Genomic DNA, 18,360 nt, shown 5'->3' on the forward strand with positions numbered 1-18,360 from the left:
CTTTGATATAAAAGGCTGCAGAGTGATGGAGCCATCAGCTTGTTTTTTTTTTTCTTTTTTTTTTTTCCTTGAGACAGTGTCTTACTCTGTTGCCCACCCTGAAGTGCAGTGGTGCAATCACAGCTCACTGCAGCCTCAACCTCCCCAGGCTCAGGGGATCCTCCCACCTCAGCCTCCTGAGTAGCTGGAACTACAGGCGTGTGCAACCACGCCCAGGCTGGTTTTGAACTCCTGGGCTTTAAGCAGTCCCCCTGCGTCAGCTTCCCAAAGGACTAGGATTACAGGCAGTAGCCACTGCAACCAACTAAGCTTGTTTTTTTCTTTTTCTTTTCTTTTTTTTTTATGGAGTCTCACTCTGTCACCTAGGCTGGAGTGCAATGGCGCAATCTCGGCTCACTGCAACCTCCACCTCCCGGGTTCAAGCAGTTCTCCTGCCTCAGCCTCCTGAGTAGCTGGGATTACAGGCGCGTGCTACCACGCCCGTGTAATTTTTGTATTTTTAGTAGAAACGGGGTTTCACCATGTTGGTCAGGCTGGTCTCAAACTCCTGACCTTGTGATCCGCCCGCCTCGGCCTCCCAAAGTGCTGGGATTACAGGCGTGAGCCATCGTGCCCGGCCTCCAAGCTTTTTTTTTTCTATACCACCTTCAGGGTGGTTTTGGAATGGATGGAGGCAGGGATTCCTTTAAGTTGGCTGTCACTTTTAGTTAGGGACTCACCTATAAGCCTGTGGTCCTGGGCCCAGAGAGGAGAAAGCAGTGCGAGCATATTGATAGAGTAGAGAAATCTGTTGGCTGGTTAGCTGTACAAGGTTTGAGGAGAAGGTTGAGGTCTCCCGAAGACTTCTCTAGAGACACTTGGTGAGAGGCGCCATGAGGACAGGTGATGCTTGGGCTTATAGCTCTGACTCAGGACATCACTGCTCAGCAGCCTGACGCCCACATCCAAAGCTCATGTCATGCTGGCAATTGAAGGGGTAGCAGAGCCCAAAAGTCCAGAAGGGCTCAGCACAGGAAGCAGATGTCTGTGAGCAGGAGAGACAGCGGCTGTAGGGATCGATGAGACTTGGTAAGCATGATGTGCTCTTGTCAGTGTAGCATCTTTGAGCTCACACAATAATTGATGTAGAATTGTCCATTTCAGTAAGGAGTTTCCACATCCACTGTCTTCCACGATTCTCACAAGGGCCTTGAGTAAATATTACCTGCATGTTATGGGTGAGAAAGGGGTAGTTTAGAGAGCTGAAGGGATTTGGTGAAGGCCACATAATTAGTAAGCCTGAAATCAAGGACCAGACCCCCAGGCTTCTAAATGTTAGTCTTGGGCTCCTTGTTTCATGGGACTATTATCATCCCTTGTACTGAGAAGGAAAACTGATGAAAATCGGGAAGAACCTATTTGAACAGGGGAGGGAGATGGATGTGGGTGGTGGAGCCTGCACATAGTTCCTGTATCTCAGGAATCTTGTGAGGTTTGCTTTCCAGTTCCTTCAGTACGTCATGTCCCGCTGGCCAGGGTGGAGTGGAGCACATGTTTTTCCTTCCCTTTTAACTGATATTTCCATGATGGGAGTGTGCTAAAAATTAAATTTTTTAGAAAATATTTACTATTTTTAGAAAGAAGTTTTCCCATTTCCAGAAGTTAGCCAAGATGAACTTAATGAAATCAATCAGTTCTTGGGACCCGTGGAAAAATTCTTCACTGAAGAGGGTATGTATGGTTTTCTTTACCATTGCCGATTTCCATTGTAAGGGTGATTCGGTTGATATTTATATTAGAAGTAACATACATAGGAGAAGTCTTCTTGAGGGAGAAATGGTTTCCACTCATAATATTTTGCTTTAGGTTTCATCCCTATTGCCATTTAATTAAAAAACATCCAGTTAAATGCTTCTCATTGTATTTGTGGTTCAGGACCACTCTAAACATTTCCAAACTGTTCCAGGCCAACACTTCCATAAGCTATAATAAAAATGAATAACTAAAAAAATGAGATGGCAAAAAGCCAAGGCCACACACCATACAAGCCCATGGAGCATGTGTTGGTTGTTGTGGCAGTGTACAGTTGCTCTTAGTGTTTCTAAAGGTTGAGTTTTTTGAGAAAGGGCCTAGCTCTGTTGCTCAGACTGGAGTGCGGTGGTACCATCTCATCTCACCACCACCTCCATCTTCCAGGCTCAAGCAGTCCCCCAACTTCAGCCTCCTGAGTTGCTGGAACTACAGGTGCGCACCCCCATGCCCAGCTAATTTTTTTGTATTTTTCATAGAGACAGGTTCTCACTATATTGCCCAGGCTGGTCTCTACTCCTAGGCTCAAGTGATCCTCCCACCTTGGCCTCCCAAAGGGCTGGGATTACAGGTGTGAGCCACCATGCCTGGCCCCTCTTAGAAATTAAAACTGAGAAATTTAAAATATACCGTGGGGCTGGGAGCGGTGGCTCACGCCTGTAATCCCAGCACTTTGGGAGGCCAAGGGGGGCAGATCACCTGAGGTCTAAACCCTGTCTCTACTAAAAATACAAAAATTGGCCGGGCGTGGTGGCAGGTGCCTGTAATCCCAGCTATTCAGGAGGCTGAAGCAGGCGAATTGCTTGAACCCAGGAGGCAGAGATTGTAGTGAGCCAAGGTTGCACCACTGCACTCCAGCCTGGGCGACAGAGTGTGACTTTGTCTAAAAAAAATAAAATATACTGTGTTCATTTGTTTAAAAATAATAAATCCATTACAGGTTAACATAATATTTTTAATGAAAAATAATTTGTTTTTGTTTTTCTGAGACAGAGTCTCACTCTGTCACCCAGGCTGGAGTGCAGTGGTGCGATCTCGACTCACTGCAACCTCTACCTGCCAGGTTCAAGTGATTCTCCTGCCTCAGCCTCCCAAGTATCTGGGACTGCAGGCATGCACCACCATGCCCGGGTAATTTTTGTATTTGTAGAAGAGATGGGGATTCACTATGTTGGCCAGGCTGGTCTTGAACTCCTGACCTCGTGATCCGCCTGCCTTAGCCTCCCCAAGTGCTGGGATTACAGGCGTGAGCCACCACGCCCAGCTAATGAAAAATATTTTGAAAAATAATTAGGCCAGGCGCAGTGGCTCACACCTGTAATCCCAGCACTTAGGGAGACTGAGGTGGGCGGATCACCTGAGGTCGGGAGTTCGATACCAGCCTGACTAACATGGAGAAACCTCATCTCTACTAAAAATACAAAATTAGCTGGGCACGGTGGTGCATGCCTGTAATCCCAGCTACTCAGGAAGCTGAGGCAGGAGAATCGCTGGAACCTGGGAGGTGGAGGTTGCAGTGAGCCGAGATCGCGCCACTGCACTCCAGCATGGGCAATAAGAGTGAAACTCCGTCTCAGAAAAAAAAAATCAGTTAAAAAAAAAAAAGAAAAATAATTGATGGAAAGAGTGGCATTGGTTGAAAGTTATGCAAGTCCTTTTAATGTTTGGCTTATTAGAAGACAGCTGGATTCTCATACCTGTTTGTGCACGCAACCTCTGGAAAAGTCCACTGTGCAGTCTTTTTTTTTTTTTTTTAAACTGTCTTTTTTTATAATCTTCACACATGCTTTTTGTTTGTTTGTTTCTGAGACAGTCTTGCTCTGTCACCCAGGCTGGAGTGCAGTGGTACGACCTCAGCTCACTGCAACCTCTGCAGTTGAAGTGATTCTCATGCCTCAGCTTCCTGAGTAGCTGGAATTACAGGCACGCGCCACCACGCCTGGCTAATTTTTGTATTTTCAGTAGAGATGGGGTTTCACCATGTTGGCCAGGCTGGTCTTGAACTCCTGACCTCAAATGATCTGCCTGTAATCCAAAGTGCTGGGATTACAGGTGTCAGCCACCGCACCTGTCCTGACACGTGCATTTAAAGCAAGAAACACACACTTCCAGGACATAGGGCTCTGTCAGCAATAACTGTCATCTTAGTATTTGCAGAGATGTAAATATATAAGAAACCGGCTGGGCACGGTGGCTCACGCTGGTAGTCTTAGCAGTGTGGAAAACTGAGGGGGAGCAGATTGCTTGAGTCCCAGAGTTTGAGACCAGCCTAGGCAATGGAGCGAAACCCTGTCTCTACTAAGGATACAAAATATTAGCCGGGCATGGTGGTGCGCGCCCATAGTCCCAGCTACTTGGGAGTCTGAGGTAGGAGAAGCACCCAAGCCTGGGAAGTCAAGGCTGTAGTCAGCTGTGTTCATGCCATTGCGCTCCAGCCTGGGTGACAGGAGTGAGACCCTGTCTCAAATATATATATATATACACACACACACACACACACGAAACCACTGCAAACCAAACCCACTCCCTCTCACAGGAACAAAGGTCTCTTGGAATAAATAGCAAATGCTGGAATAAAAACTGTGTTCATTCAGCTGCCTTGATGTGAATTCAAAAAGGAAGTTAAATCCAAGGGCAAAGCGGAGAAAAGAACATACAAAAATACACCTATTTCATGTACATTCAAAGAGGAGGCTAATCACTGTGGACAAAGGACCCTCTGGAACGACAGCTGTAGGCAGCCAGCGGTGCCACGGGAATAGAGGCACTGTCAGCTAGAGACACAGAAAAATCACATCCTCCCACAACTGGCCTCTATGAAAACCAACCAGGACAGACAACCCTTCCCCAAAAGTAATAGCCGAGAATAAAAGCACAAATATTGCTGGAAATCCAAGTAACCTGTTTTACTGCTTTGAGTGACTTACATGCAAACCTAAGACTTTTTTATGAATCCTTGATCAAGATTTATTCATGTAAAGGCCGTACATAAATTCTGGGAATGTGGTACTTTGGACTATATATTGGACTCTGAGCCAAAACGTTAAATACACTACACTGCGCCCCACTGTACAGTCTTCGGAGAATTAGAATTTAAAAGCAAATAACATCTTAAATAGTTTTAGGCCAGGTATGGTGGCTCATGCCTGCAATCCCAGCACTTTGGGAGGCCAACGTGGGTGGATCACTTGAGGTTAGGAGTTTGAGACCAGCCTGGCCAACATAGTGAAACCTTGTCTCTACTAAAAATATAAAAATTAACCAGGTGTGGTGGTGCGTGCCTGTAATCCCAGCTACTGGGGAGGCTGAGGCAGGAGAATCACTGGAACCCGGGAGGTGGAGGTTGTATTGAGCTGGGATGGCGCCACTGCACTTCAGCCTGGGTGACAGAGTGAGACTCCATCTTAAAAAAAAATAAAAACTAGTTTTGACCCTGTGGGACCCCCTAGAAGCAGCTCAGGTGCCCCAGAACCTCTTTGAGAAGTGCCAAATTGTCAGCTGTCATTACATTGCTTGGTTTTTGTTTGTTTCTTATTTCACACCTGGTGATCACAAATTATATGTTGCTAGTTTTAAAAGTTGCTTATTTATATATAAACATAATTTATAATTTAGAAATACTTATTTCTGCTTTTTTTCCTAGTGGTTATCTTCCTATTTGTATCTTTTTTTAGTTCCCATAGTCTCTTGTTCTTTTATTTAAACTTTTCTATGTGGTTTGTCAGGTTGTTTTTTTTTTTCAGGATTAATTAAGGTATAATTGATTTACAATAAATTGCACACACTGTCATGTGTCACATAATGACGTTCAAGTCAATGACAGACCATATATACAATGGTGGTCCCATAAGATCATCATACCATATTTCTACTGTATCTTTTCTGTGTTTAGCTGCGTTCATATACACAAATACTTACCATTGTGTTACAGTTGCCTACAGTGTTCAGCACAGCAATATACTGTACAGTTTTTTTGTATTGTTTTGTTTTCCTTAAAAAAATAAAATAAAAAATATGTTACAGTGAGATGGGGTTTCACTGTGTTGCCCAGGCTGGTCTCCAACTCCTGGGCTCAAGTGATCCTCCCGCCTCGGCCTTCCAAAGTGCTGGGATTATAGGCATGAGCCACCACGCCCAGCCTATTGTACAGGTTTGCAGCCTAGGAGCAATAAGCCATACCATATAGCCTAGGTGTGTAGTAGGCTCTGCCACCTAGGTTGTGTAAGTCCATTCTGATGTTCATACAGGGAGAGAATCACCTGACGCATGACTGTATTTAGAGAGTACCCCTCAGGAGCCATCAGTGCGACAGAGGAAGTGAACGTACTCATTACCCGTCAAAGTTTCCTCATGCCTCTTTTATTTCCCCCCTGTCCCCAGACAACTGCTGATCTGTTTTCTCTCACTATAGATTAGTTTGTATTTTTTGGAATTATGTGTGATTTTGTCTGGCTTCTTTCTGCATAATTTTGAATTTCATCCATGGTGCATGTATTGGTAGTTCTTCCTTTTTAATGCTGAGTCATATTTCTTTCTATGGATATACCAAGATTTGTTTATCCATTCAAGTATTCATCAACATAGGGTATGTATCCAGATTTTAGCTATCACCAAAAAAGTTGCCATAAACATTCCTTTTTTCCTCTTTTTCTTTTTTTAAGAGACAGGGTCTTTCTTTGTTGCCTGGGCTGGAGTGCAGTGGTGTGATCATAGCTCACTGCAACCCTTGAACTTCTGGGCTCAAGCCATCCCCTGCCTCAGCCTCCTGCATAGCTAAGACTACAGGCACACGCTACCATGCCCAGCTAATAATTCTTAAAGTTTTTTGTAGAAATGGGTTCTCACTGTGTTATTCAGGCTGGTCTCAAGACTCCTAGGCTCAGGTGATCTTCCTACCTCAGCCTCTTAAAGTGTTGGGATTACAGGTATGAACCACCGCGCCTGGCCTGTATTTTTTTTTTTTTTTTTTGAGATGCCATCTTGACTCACTGCAACCTCCATCTCCTGGGTTCAAGCGATTCTGCCTCAGCCTCCCGAGTAGCTGAGATTATAGGTGCGTGCCACCGCGCCTGGCTAATTTTTGGTATTTTGAGTAGAGAAGGGGCTTCACCATGTTGGCCAGGCCAATCGCGAACTCCTGACATCGGGTGACCTGCCCGCCTCGGCCTCCCATAGTGCTCGGATTACAGGTGAGAGCCACCTCACCCAGCCTGGCCTGTATTTTCTTTTAGAAACTTTATAGTTTTGGCCGGGCGCAGTGGCTCACGCCTGTAATCCAAGCACTTTGGGCGGCCGAGATGGGCAGATCACGAGGTCAGGAGATCGACACCATCCTGACTAACATGCTGAAACCCCATCTCTACTAAAAATACAAAAAATTAGCCGGTCGTGGTGGCAGGTGCCTGTAGTCCCAGCTACTCGGGACACCGAGGCAGGAGAATGGCGTGAACCCGGGAGGCGGAGCTTGTAGTGAGCCAATATCGCACCACTGCACTCCAGCCTGGGCGACAGAGCAAGACTCCATCTCAAAAAAAAAAGAAACTTTATGGTTTTAATTCAGGTTTAGAACTATGATTCATTCCAAGTTAGTTTGCATTTCTTTATCAATTTTACAATTTTCAGTGTCTACAAAAAGGTCTACAATTCTTAAATGGTTAGTTTATCTTTTAGAACAATTTTTTTTTTTTTTTTTTGAGACGAAGTCTCACTCTGTCGCCCAGGCTGAAGTGCAGTGGCGCTATCTTGGCTCACTACAACCTCTGCCTCCTGGGTTCAAGTGATTCTCCTGCCTCAGCCTCCTAAGTAGCTGGGACTATAGGTGCGCACCACTATGCCCGGCTAATTTTTATATTTTTTTAGTAGAGACAGGGTTTCACTATATTGGCCAGGCTGGTCTCGAACTCCTGACCTTGTGATCCACCCGCCTCGGCCTAAGGTGCTGGGATTATAGGCTTGAGCCACCGTGCCCGGCCAGCAATTTTTAAAATAGGAAAAAAGGATCTTGTGGTTACCCATGTAGTTACTGATTCCAGGGCTCTTCATTCTCTCATGTAGAGTCAGATTCCCTTTTGCTACCATTGCTCTTCTGTGGGAAGGACTTCCTTTCACTTTTCATGATGTGCAGCTCTGCAGGGGATGCATATTCTCACTTTTGTATGTCTAGAAAAGTTTCAGCTGGGCATGGTGGCTCATGCCCGTAATGCCAGCATTTAGGGAAGCCGAGGCTGTCGGATCACCTGAGGTCGGGAGTTCGAGACCAGTCTGGCCGACAGGGTGAAACTCCATCTCTACCAAAAATACAAAAATTAGCCAGATATGGTGGCGTGTGCCTGTAATCCCAGCTACTCGGGAGGCTGAGGCAAGAGAACCACTTGAACCCGGCAGGCAGAGGTTGCAGTGAGCTGAGATCACACCACTGTACTCCAGCCTGGGCGACAGAGCGAGACTCCATCTCAAAAAAAAAAAAAAAAGAAAAGAAAAGTCTGTTTCATCAGAACAGGTTTCTGTGTTGACAGGATTTACCTTTCAGGCCATTAATTGTGTTGCTCTGCTCTCTTCCTGGCTTCATATTGCTTCAGAAGAGATGTCTGCTTCCATTCTTTGTTCCTTTGTACATAGTGTTTCTTTCATCTCTGGCTGCTTTTCAGTAGTTTTTAGGAAAATTGATTATCACATTTATTTATGTAGCTTTTTGCACATTTATTTTGCTTGGAGTTCTTTGAACTTCTTGGCTCTGTGTGTTTATACTGTTTATTGAATTTGGATAAACAGTTGTACACCCATACAGTGAATACTGAACAACAAAAAGTAATGAAGTATTTATACACGCAACAACATGGGTGAATCTCTAAATCATGACCTGAGTTAAAGAAGCCCGGGAAAATAGACAGGTGCCATATGGATTCATTTATATAAAACTTGAAGATGCAAACTGATCTACAGACAAAAGACTTGTGGTTGCCTGGGGATGGTGGACAGATGGATCGATCACAAAGGGACATAGAGATTTTTGGTGAAAAAGGAAATGTTTTTATCTCGATTGTGATGTTTTCACTGACAAGTATGTCAGAACTCAACAAATTATATATTGTAAATATGTGCAGGTTATTCTTCGCCAATTATGTATGTCAATAAAGTTGTTAAAGGATAAAAAATGAAGGGTTTGGCCTGCACTTTTGGGAATCTGTAGTTCTCTTAGTGACCCATGTATACAAAAATTCTTAAGTGTAGGTTATGGTGTTTTTAACAATTTATAATACTGATGAAGTTTAATTAGCAATTCAGAAGTACACTTTAATTAATTTGATGCATACAAAAGTGTGCAATTATAGGCCTAATGCTATGCTATTGATTGTTCAGTTTTGCTGCAGTGAATGTGAATTTTTATTTTAGAGACGAGATCTCACTCTGTCGCTCAGGCTGGAGTGCAGTGGTGCCATCATAGCTTACTCAACCTCCCAGGTCAAGTGATCCTTCCACCTGAGCCTCCCAAGTAGCTGAGACTACAGGCTGAATGTGAATGTTGAATGAATGAATGAATTGGTGTTAAACAGGCTAAACTATCTCAGAACTTGTGGATTGTGCTGAAAGCAGTATGGCCTCTGACAGTGAAGTAAACCTTGGCCCAGATACTGCCATGAGGTGGCTATCTAGCTGAACATTTTAGTACAATTGTGAGACTTGCATATTTATTCTCTCATTTCCTAGAAAATACTGGCCAAAAAAAGTATGAGGTCTAGAAGGAGGAGGAAAAACATGAAGTTTAACATGCCTATAGAAAAATTTACATCCCATGAATGTATAATTTGCTGCTGTTTTACACAGCAAAAGCACCCCTGTGACTAGCACCCAGATCAAGAAATAGAACACCACCTAGCTCTGGCAGCTTTTAACACTTTTATTCTGGCCGGGCGTGGTGGCTCACACCTATGATTCCAGCACTTTGCAAGGCTGTGGTGGGAAGATTGCTTGAGTTCAGGAGTTCAAGACCAGCCTGGGTAACATAGCAAGACCTCGTCTCTACTGAAAAAAAAAAAAATTAGCTGGGTGTGGTGGTATGTACCTGTAGTCCGAGCTTCTCATGAAGCTGAGGCAGGAGGCTCACTTGAGCCTGGGAGATTGAGGTTACATGAGCTATGATTGTGCCACTGCACTCCAGCCTGGATATCAGAGTGAGACCTTGTCTCTAAATTATAAAAATAAAATTTTTCCTGGGCTCATTACATAAAATTGAACACAGGCCAAATGACCATGACTACAGAATTTCTAGTTTTGAAAAAGTTTCAACTCTGGGATTATATATGATTAATACGTAAACACTGTCCTGTTTACTTATATTTGTAGAAACATAGCTTATATTTGTTTAATCAAGATTTTCCTCTTGGCAGTGGACTCCCGAAAAATTGACCAGGAAGGGAAAATCCCAGATGAAACTTTGGAGAAATTGAAGAGCCTGGGGCTTTTTGGGCTGCAAGTCCCAGAAGAATATGGTAAGTCAAGCAAACAAGCACCCAGCCAGTTTAGCTCTTAAGAAAGCACTCTGTATTTGTCCATAACAAGTCTAGTTGCTGGAATAGATGACACCATCTGTGGTGGGCTACATGGTAGGGGGGGGACTGACTGAAGGACCTGTAGGGAGGAAGTGCTCTCGGGTCCCGTGCTTCTCATCCTAGCACAGAGGAATGAGGCATGTGGTCTGGCTGGCTGTAGAGTGCAAGGTACATCGAGGTGGGAGATTGGACCAGTGGGAACTTTTGAGCAGGGTCCTTTGTCCTATGGACTGTCCTTGTAATTCTTTGAGCATCTTAGTGATGTTTTTAGCCCCCAAGTGGCGGTTCTGCCTTATTAGAGTTGGCCAGTCACTACAACTTGCCTCCCTTATGCTTTTTCTCGAGTTGGTCACCTGAATTCTGCAGAGGTTAAAGGGACAGGCAAGCAGTGTGTAGAAGGCAAGGTAGACCTTCAAGGTTCAAAGGGATAGACCACACACATGTGTGCCATTTGTGTTTACCCTCAGGCCCTTTTGATATAAAATTATAAAGGCCAAGGATGCTGCTAAGCATCTGACAATCCATAGGACAGACCCCCATGACAGAAAACAATCCATTCCAAAATGTTACAGTGCCACAGTGGAGAAGCTCTGTCCTGGAGTCCTCTGGATACTGGGTAGTGGGACACACTGTAGTTGTTGCATTTATAAAGACCTACAACTGTGATGGAAGATTCTCGCTACATGTTAATTGATTCGATGTGTGTGTAGATATCTTCATATTTAAAGTATATATCTACATATGCTTGTATGCCTAGAAAAAGTGTGGATGGAAGGATATACACAGAAATGCCCTTTCTGAGGCACAAGATTGCGAGCTTTTTTTTTTTTTTTTTTTGAGACAGGGTCTCACTCTGTCATCCAGGCTGGAGTGCAGTGGTGTGATCATAGCTCACCGTAGACCTGAACTCCTCGGGCTCAAATAATCCTCCCACCTAAGCCTCCCAAGTGGCTGGGACTACAGGCGTGCGCCGCCGTGCCTGGTGAATTTTTTTTATTTTGTGGAGTTGGGGTCCTGCTATGTTGCCCAGGCTAGTCTTGAATTCTTGGAACCAAGCAATCCTCCCACCTCAGCCTCCCAAAGCACTGGGATTACAGGCGTGAGCCACTGTGCCCAGCCCTCGATTTTTGTTTACTTTGTACCTTTCTGTATTGTGATTTTTTTTTTTTTTTTTTTTTTTTTGAGACAGAGTCTCTCTCTGTTGCCCAGGCTAGAGTGCAGTGGTGTGATCTTGGCTCACTGCAACCCCTGCCTCCCAAGTTCAAGTGATTGTCATGCCTCAGCCTCCCGAGTAGCTGGGACCACAGGCACGTGCCACCACACCTAGCTAATTTTTGTATTTTTAGTAGAGACAGGGTTTCGCCATGTTGGCCAGGCTGGTCTCGAACTGTTGACCTCAGGTGATCTGCCTGCCTCAGCCTCCCAAAGTACTGGGATTACAGGTGTGAGCCACCATGCCCGGCCTGTATTGTGATTTTTTTTTTTTTTTTAATATGGTGATCTGGCATTACTTTATAATCAAAAGAAAAAAAAAAACAATGAAGCCTTAATGGGAGGAATCTGGGGCTGGGCTGTGATTGATGCTGGTCCATCTCTCCTAGGTGGCCTGGGCTTTTCCAACACCATGTACTCACGACTAGGGGAGATCATCAGCATGGATGGGTCCATCACTGTGACCCTGGCAGCGCACCAGGCTATTGGCCTCAAGGTCAGGTATCTGGAGATTCTGTGTGGATTGCTCTCTGTAGGTCTTCTGGAATCACATGGTGGCATAGAAGCCAGAGGCTTGCTCACTCTGAATTGGGCCTGATATCTGACCTTCAGCCCTGCCCTTCAGTTCCCTCACTCTGGCCACACCTCGTGGTGCTCGATCCCCACACACTGCCCACATGCGCAGGGGCCTTTGGGTCACATGTCCCTTCCTTTTGAATCCACCTCCTGTCCCCATTGCCTCTGATCCACCCTTTAAGGCCCAGGTAGGGTGCCACTGTCTTCGCCTTGGGCTGGAAGTGGTCTCCCCTCCTGAGCCTTCGTCCTTCAGCCTGAGCATGCCCCCACTCTTTATGCAAGCCGCCTTCTCCCCACTGGGCTTGGAGCACCTTAGGGCAGGCCCAGGGTCAACCGCCCTTACTGGCAATCTCATTACTCAGATTATTTCTGCTTAATGTTGACATCAAAGAGAGCTGAATGCACACCATGCTCGGCTCCCCCACCCCAGAGAGCACACACATTCATGCAGATGTTTAATGAAGAGGGGGCCTGTCTTTGTGGCATTGGGAAGGCAGCAGGTGGGACAGCCCTGACACTGAGCACCTTCTTTAGGATAGGCTTGGTTCCAGTGCTCCTGTATCTTCACATTGCATCATCCAGACCCTGCCAGTGGGTGGGAGTGGCCCAGTTTGTGGATGACAAGATGGAGAAGGCTTTCTTTGAAAAGGGATATCCTTTGCCCAAGACCACTAGTCTGGGAAATGAAGGAACTGATATCAAAGTTTTGGACACAGACTGCAAAGCACTGTGGGTCGCACAGGCTCACGGTGCTGGCATGTGCTCCCCGACAGTGTCCTCAGCAACCTGGCTCCCTGGGCTCTGCCTGTGGCCGCTTGCTCTGAGTTCTTGCTGTCTTCTCTTGCCTGAAGTAAATATTTGCCTCAGAAAGGAAATGTTTCACAAACACCTCATGCTCTCCTTTCTCCCCACAGCTGACATTAGTCTGTGTCTGTTTTGTTTAGGGGATCATCTTGGCCGGCACTGAGGAGCAGAAGGCCAAATACTTGCCAAAACTGGCGTCCGGGGAGCACATTGCAGCCTTCTGCCTCACGGAGCCAGCCAGGTCTGTCTCTGCACAAAACGTTATCCCTCAGCAGCTGTGACGTTGCCCAAGATTCACTGGGGCAAGGGGCTGTTGGTTTTGTTGAGTAGCTGACTTTTCCTTCTTTCCAAAATCTTGCAAAGAATCAACTCCGCAAGTGTTCTTGCCATTCCTCTTATCTTGACCTTATTTCTCTGTCCCAGTGAGACTTGCAAGTGAGATACCATGCTTGACAGCACTTATTAAATAAATTTCTGTGGTTTACAATACACCTTGACATACAATACAGTAATAACGTTCCAGCTTCAAAGCACCTTTCAGAATATGTAGTGTGGGTGGTACTGCTCCCACTTACACATTAGGAGCTGAGGTTCAGTGAGGCTGTGTGATCTGCTGGATGGTGCAGGGCTGCGGCAGGACTCGGGACTCTGATGATAAGTCCATCACCTGGACCATCCTCCGTCCTGCTTCCCTTTGCATGAGAACCTGGGAACAGTCATCCTTCCTGGGGTGCCCAGAACTCATCCTCACAGGACCTCAGATGAGCCCATTGCAAGCACCCATTTCCATGTTTAAACCTAAGCCCAAGTTGTTTTCACTGCCGCTTTTTTACATGATGTATTGAAGCAGAGGTCGGCTAAATCCAGCCTCCTGCCTGTTTTTTATAAATAAGTTTTGTTTGTTTGTTTGTTTTTGAGACAGGGTCTTGCTGTGTCACCCAGGCTGGAGTGCAGTGGCGCAATCTCATCTCACTGCAACCTCCGCCTTCAAGTGATTCTCCTGCCTCAGTCTCCTGAGTAGCTCGGATTACAGGCATGTGCCACCACACCCAGCTAATTTTTGTGTTTTTAGTAGAGATGAGGTTTCACCATGTTGGCCAGGCTGGCCTCGAACTCCTGACCTCAAGTGATCTGCCCGCCTCGGCCTCCCAAAGTGCAGGGATTACAGACGTGAGCCACCACGCCCAGCCCAGTTTTATTGGAACATGCCCATCTTTTTACAAATTGTCTTCAGCTGCGTTCATGGTGTTTTTTTTTTTTTTTTTTTTTTTGAGATGTAGTCTCACTGTGTCGCCAGGCTGGAGTGCAGTGGCATGATCTCGGCTCACTGCAGCCTCTGCCCTCCCGGCTTCAAGCGATTCTCCTGCCTCAGCCTCCTGAGTAGCTGGGACTACAGGCATGCCCCACCACACCCAGCTAATTTTTGTATTTTTAGTAGAGACGGGGTTTCACCATGTTGGCCAGGTCTCAATCTCTTGACCTCGTGAACCACCTGCCTCAGCCTCGTTCTATTAATAGCAGCAGAGTTGAGGAGGTGAGACAGACATCCTGTAGCTTGGAAAGCTGAATATGTTATCTGACCCTTCATTTTAAAAGTTTGCTGACCTCTTAAAAGTACTAAAACCTTCATTTCCAGGCCCTCAAAAGCATTCATATTTATTCCCAGTATTCTCCCTTGACCACATCTTTCTGCATCTGCAGTGGGAGCGATGCAGCCTCAATCCGGAGCAGAGCCACACTAAGTGAAGACAAGAAGCACTACATCCTCAATGGCTCCAAGGTAGGGTTCCTTCCCCATGGCCACATCAGGGTCTCAGTCATGACCTTCACTGCCACTGAGTGAGCACTCTCCACACACCAGGGATTGTACCTGCTGCTGTAGCACCGACTACCTTCTTGAGCTGCTTTTATGTGTTTGTTTTTAATTTTTTTTAGTTTTTTTTTATTTGAGACGGAGTCTCTGTCACCCAGGCTGGAGTGCAGTGGTGTGATCTCAGCTCACTGAAACTTCTGCCTCCCAGGTTTCCAATGATTCTCCTGCCTTAGCCTTCTGGGTAGTTGGGATTAGAGGTGTGTGTCACCACTCCTGGCTAATTTTTGTATTTTTAGTAGAGATGGAGTTTCACCATGTATGTCCAGTCAGGTCTTGAACTCCTGACCTCAAGTGATCTGCCCACCTCGGCCTCCCAAAGTGCTGGGTTTACAGGCATGAGCCACCGTGCCCGGCCTGTAAACCCAAAAAATCTTTAAATTTTTTGTTACACAAAATTTCAGACATATTCTTTGTGCCTGGCTGGCCCTAACTCCGGCAGTCATCTGCTTATGGCCACTGTGCCTCTTCCAGCAGCATCGCCACCTCCAGATCACATGGTAACAATCTCAGCATGCTTCTCTAAAAGACAGGAGTTTTTTTTGTTTGTTTGTTTTTGTTTTTTAATAAACACAAAGCCGTAATACCCTTATCACATTTTAAAAATTGATAATTTCTCTTTTCTTTTGAGACAGGGTCCTGCTCTGTCACCCAGGCTGGAGTGCAGTAGCACGATCTTGGCTCACTGCAGCCTCAACTTCCTGGGCTCAGGTGATTCTCCTACCTCAACCTCCCAAGCAGCTGGGAGTACAGGCACACAGCTAACTTTTTGTATTTTTTTTTTTTGGTAGAGATGGGTTTTCACCGTGTTGCCCAGGTTGGTCTCAAACTCCGGGGCTCAAGTGATCTGCCCACCTCGGCCTCCCAAAGTGCTGGGATTACAGGTGTGAGCCACTGTGCCCAGCTGATAATTTCTTACATCTATCAGCATTCATATATCCCTGATTGCCTCATACCTTTTTTTGGTTTAACTGTTTGCTTGAATTAAGATCCACACAAGTCCCATCTGTTGCGGTTTGTTAAGGAGTCTGTTTCTGCCTCTGTCTCCCTCTGTTTCCTTTCCTCCTCCTCACCACCCTCCCGCCTTCTCTTTTTTCATTTCTTTGTAGAATTAACAAATAAATGTTGTGTGTATTTACATCTACAACATGATGTTTTGATATATGTATACCTTAAGAAATGATTAAACCCTTTCTTTCTTGAAGAAATGCAGTTGTCTGGCGGTAGAGCCTGAGCTGTTTGACAACTTTGGATGTTCTTTCCCCCTGCCCCCGCCTCCACCCTGGCCATCCATGTCCCTTAGGAAAATCCTTGCTCTGGGGAAAGTGGGCTGAGCCCTGTCCTCTGTTCACTCATGCTTGGTTGGCTTCTGCAGAGCCAAGGACCCTGCATGTCTGGCCTGAGGTCTTACTGGCAGCTGGAGCTTGATGGACAAAGACAGAGCTGAGGTGGGTCACATAGGGGTTTGGTTTTCTCCAAAGTCCATCTTTCTGTCCTCAGGTCTGGATTACCAATGGAGGACTGGCCAGTATTTTTACTGTGTTTGCAAAGACTGAGGTCGTTGATTCTGATGGATCAATGAAAGACAAAATCACAGCATTCATAGTAGAAAGAGACTTTGGTGGAGTCACTAATGGGAAACCTGAAGATAAATTAGGCATTCGGGGCTCCAACAGTAAGTAGCCCCCATGCACGCATGCGCACGCGTGTGTGTGTGTGTGTGTGTGTGTGTGTGTGTGTGTGTAAGGGGGAGACTGGCCCTTGACTCTGTCCAAATAGCAAGATAAAATGAGATTTAAATACTTTCCGTTTTTGTTAAGCATTTTAAAAAGATCAAATTAAGAATGCCACACGGGCTTTGTCTTTGTTCCTGCAGCTAAGTGCTGCTCACTTGAAGGCCTGCTGGTCATCCCCTGCTGTAGCTGCCCTAGCAGACAGACCACCTTAGAGCTCAGCTTACAGTCCCCAGCCTTTAGTTGTCTCAGTCTGCAGTGCCTGGCAGCCTGCTTCAGACTGTGGGTTGAGTTCAGGTCCATCTGGAGGCTTGTTCTTAGAGCAGATCATAAGCACCTAAGGGGCCAAGCCAAGCCATATTAAGTACTTTTTTTTTTGTCCTGGGAGACATAGCCTCCCTCTGTCACCCAGCCTGGAATGCAGTGCTGTGATCTCAGCTCACTGCAACCTCTGCCTCCTGGGTTTGAGTGATTCTCCTGTCTCAGCCTCCCAAGTAATTGGGACTACAGGCGTGCACCACCACACCTGGCTAATTTTTGTATTTTTTGTAGAGATGGGATTTCAACATGTTGCCCAGACTTGTTTCGAACTCCTGAGCTCAGGCAGTCTAGCTGCCTCAGCCTCCCAAAGTGCTAGGATTACAGGTTTGAGTTACCATACCTGGCCACTTTTTTTTTTTTTTTTTTTTTTTTTTTTTGAGACGGAGTCTCACTCTGTCACCCAGGCTGGAGTGCAGTGGCACTATCTTGGCTCACTGCAAGCTCCACCTCCCGGGTTCACGCCATTCTCCTGCCTCAGCCTCCCAAATAGCTGGGACTACAGCTGCCTGCCACCACATCCGGCTAATTTTTTCTATTTTTTAGTAGAGATGGAGTTTCACCATGTTAGCCAGGATGGCCTTGATCTCCTGACCTCGTGATCCGCTCACCTCGGCCTCCCAAAGTGCGTGAGCCACTGCACCCGGCCTTTTTTTTTTTTTTTTTTTAAATAGAGATGAGGTCTTGCTATGTTGTCCTGGCTGGTCTCAAACTCCTGGGTTCAAGTGATCTTCCTGCCTCTGCCTCCCAAAATGCTGGGATTATAGGCATGAGCCACCATACCCGACCGACCCTAAAACACATTTAAGGTCTCTGTTCATGTTGGATCAGCTCTTTGTATTGGCCACAGGAAGTCACATGGTCATACCTAGCAGGCAGGGAAAGGGAGGGAGGTCCATCCCTCCTCACAGTGGGAGAGTGCTACAGTTAGATTGCAGGGGTGCGATTGTGTTAGAGTTAAGAATTGAGACCAGTGGTCCCAGTCTACCCTAAGGCTTTAGGAAATGCTGTTCTTTCCCTCACTTTGCTTGTTTTGGCTCTTTATATGCCTGGTTCTTTTCATTCTTAAACTTCTGCTAAATGTCACCTTAGAAAAATCTGACATAGCCCTTAATAAAAATATTATTATCCACCCCCTTGCCAACCTCCATTTCTCTTTATCGTGATGCCCTATTTATTTCATCCATAGCACTGATCACAGTATTACATTGTTTTGTTTATAGCTTTTGTCTCCCTAATCAAAGTATGAGCTCCACAAAGATAGGAACTTTGTCTTTCTATACTGTCCTACCAAACACTGGATGGATGGATGGATGGATGGATGGATGGATGGATGGATGAATTGCCTGCTTGCAGGTCAGATGCAGAGTGGTTTGCATTGTCAGATGAGATCTTAAATTTCATGTGTTTCAGCTTGTGAAGTCCATTTTGAAAACACCAAGGTACCTGTGGAAAACATCCTTGGTGAGGTCGGAGATGGGTTTAAGGTGAGTTGCTAGCCACAGCCCCT

At 45.8% G+C, this 18,360-nt stretch overlaps 1 protein-coding gene across 5 annotated transcripts in view; it reads left to right on the forward strand.

The window, feature by feature from the left end:
• The window catches only part of ACAD9 (acyl-CoA dehydrogenase family member 9), a 33,767-nt gene that overhangs the window by 3,669 nt on the left and 11,738 nt on the right, over positions 1 to 18,360 (forward strand). For all 5 annotated transcript variants that reach the window (XM_054482147.2, XM_063662612.1, XM_054482148.2 and 2 more), the window contains exons 2-8: positions 1,617 to 1,710; positions 10,176 to 10,277; positions 11,939 to 12,045; positions 13,070 to 13,170; positions 14,631 to 14,709; positions 16,300 to 16,474; positions 18,264 to 18,337. In XM_054482147.2, coding sequence (XP_054338122.1) covers positions 1,617 to 1,710; positions 10,176 to 10,277; positions 11,939 to 12,045; positions 13,070 to 13,170; positions 14,631 to 14,709; positions 16,300 to 16,474; positions 18,264 to 18,337 — 732 coding nt within the window. The remainder of the gene's footprint in view (positions 1 to 1,616; positions 1,711 to 10,175; positions 10,278 to 11,938; positions 12,046 to 13,069; positions 13,171 to 14,630; positions 14,710 to 16,299; positions 16,475 to 18,263; positions 18,338 to 18,360) is intronic.

The sequence above is a fragment of the Pongo pygmaeus genome, chromosome 2 (genome assembly GCF_028885625.2).
Source record: "Pongo pygmaeus isolate AG05252 chromosome 2, NHGRI_mPonPyg2-v2.0_pri, whole genome shotgun sequence".
Taxonomy (NCBI): domain Eukaryota; kingdom Metazoa; phylum Chordata; class Mammalia; order Primates; family Hominidae; genus Pongo; species Pongo pygmaeus.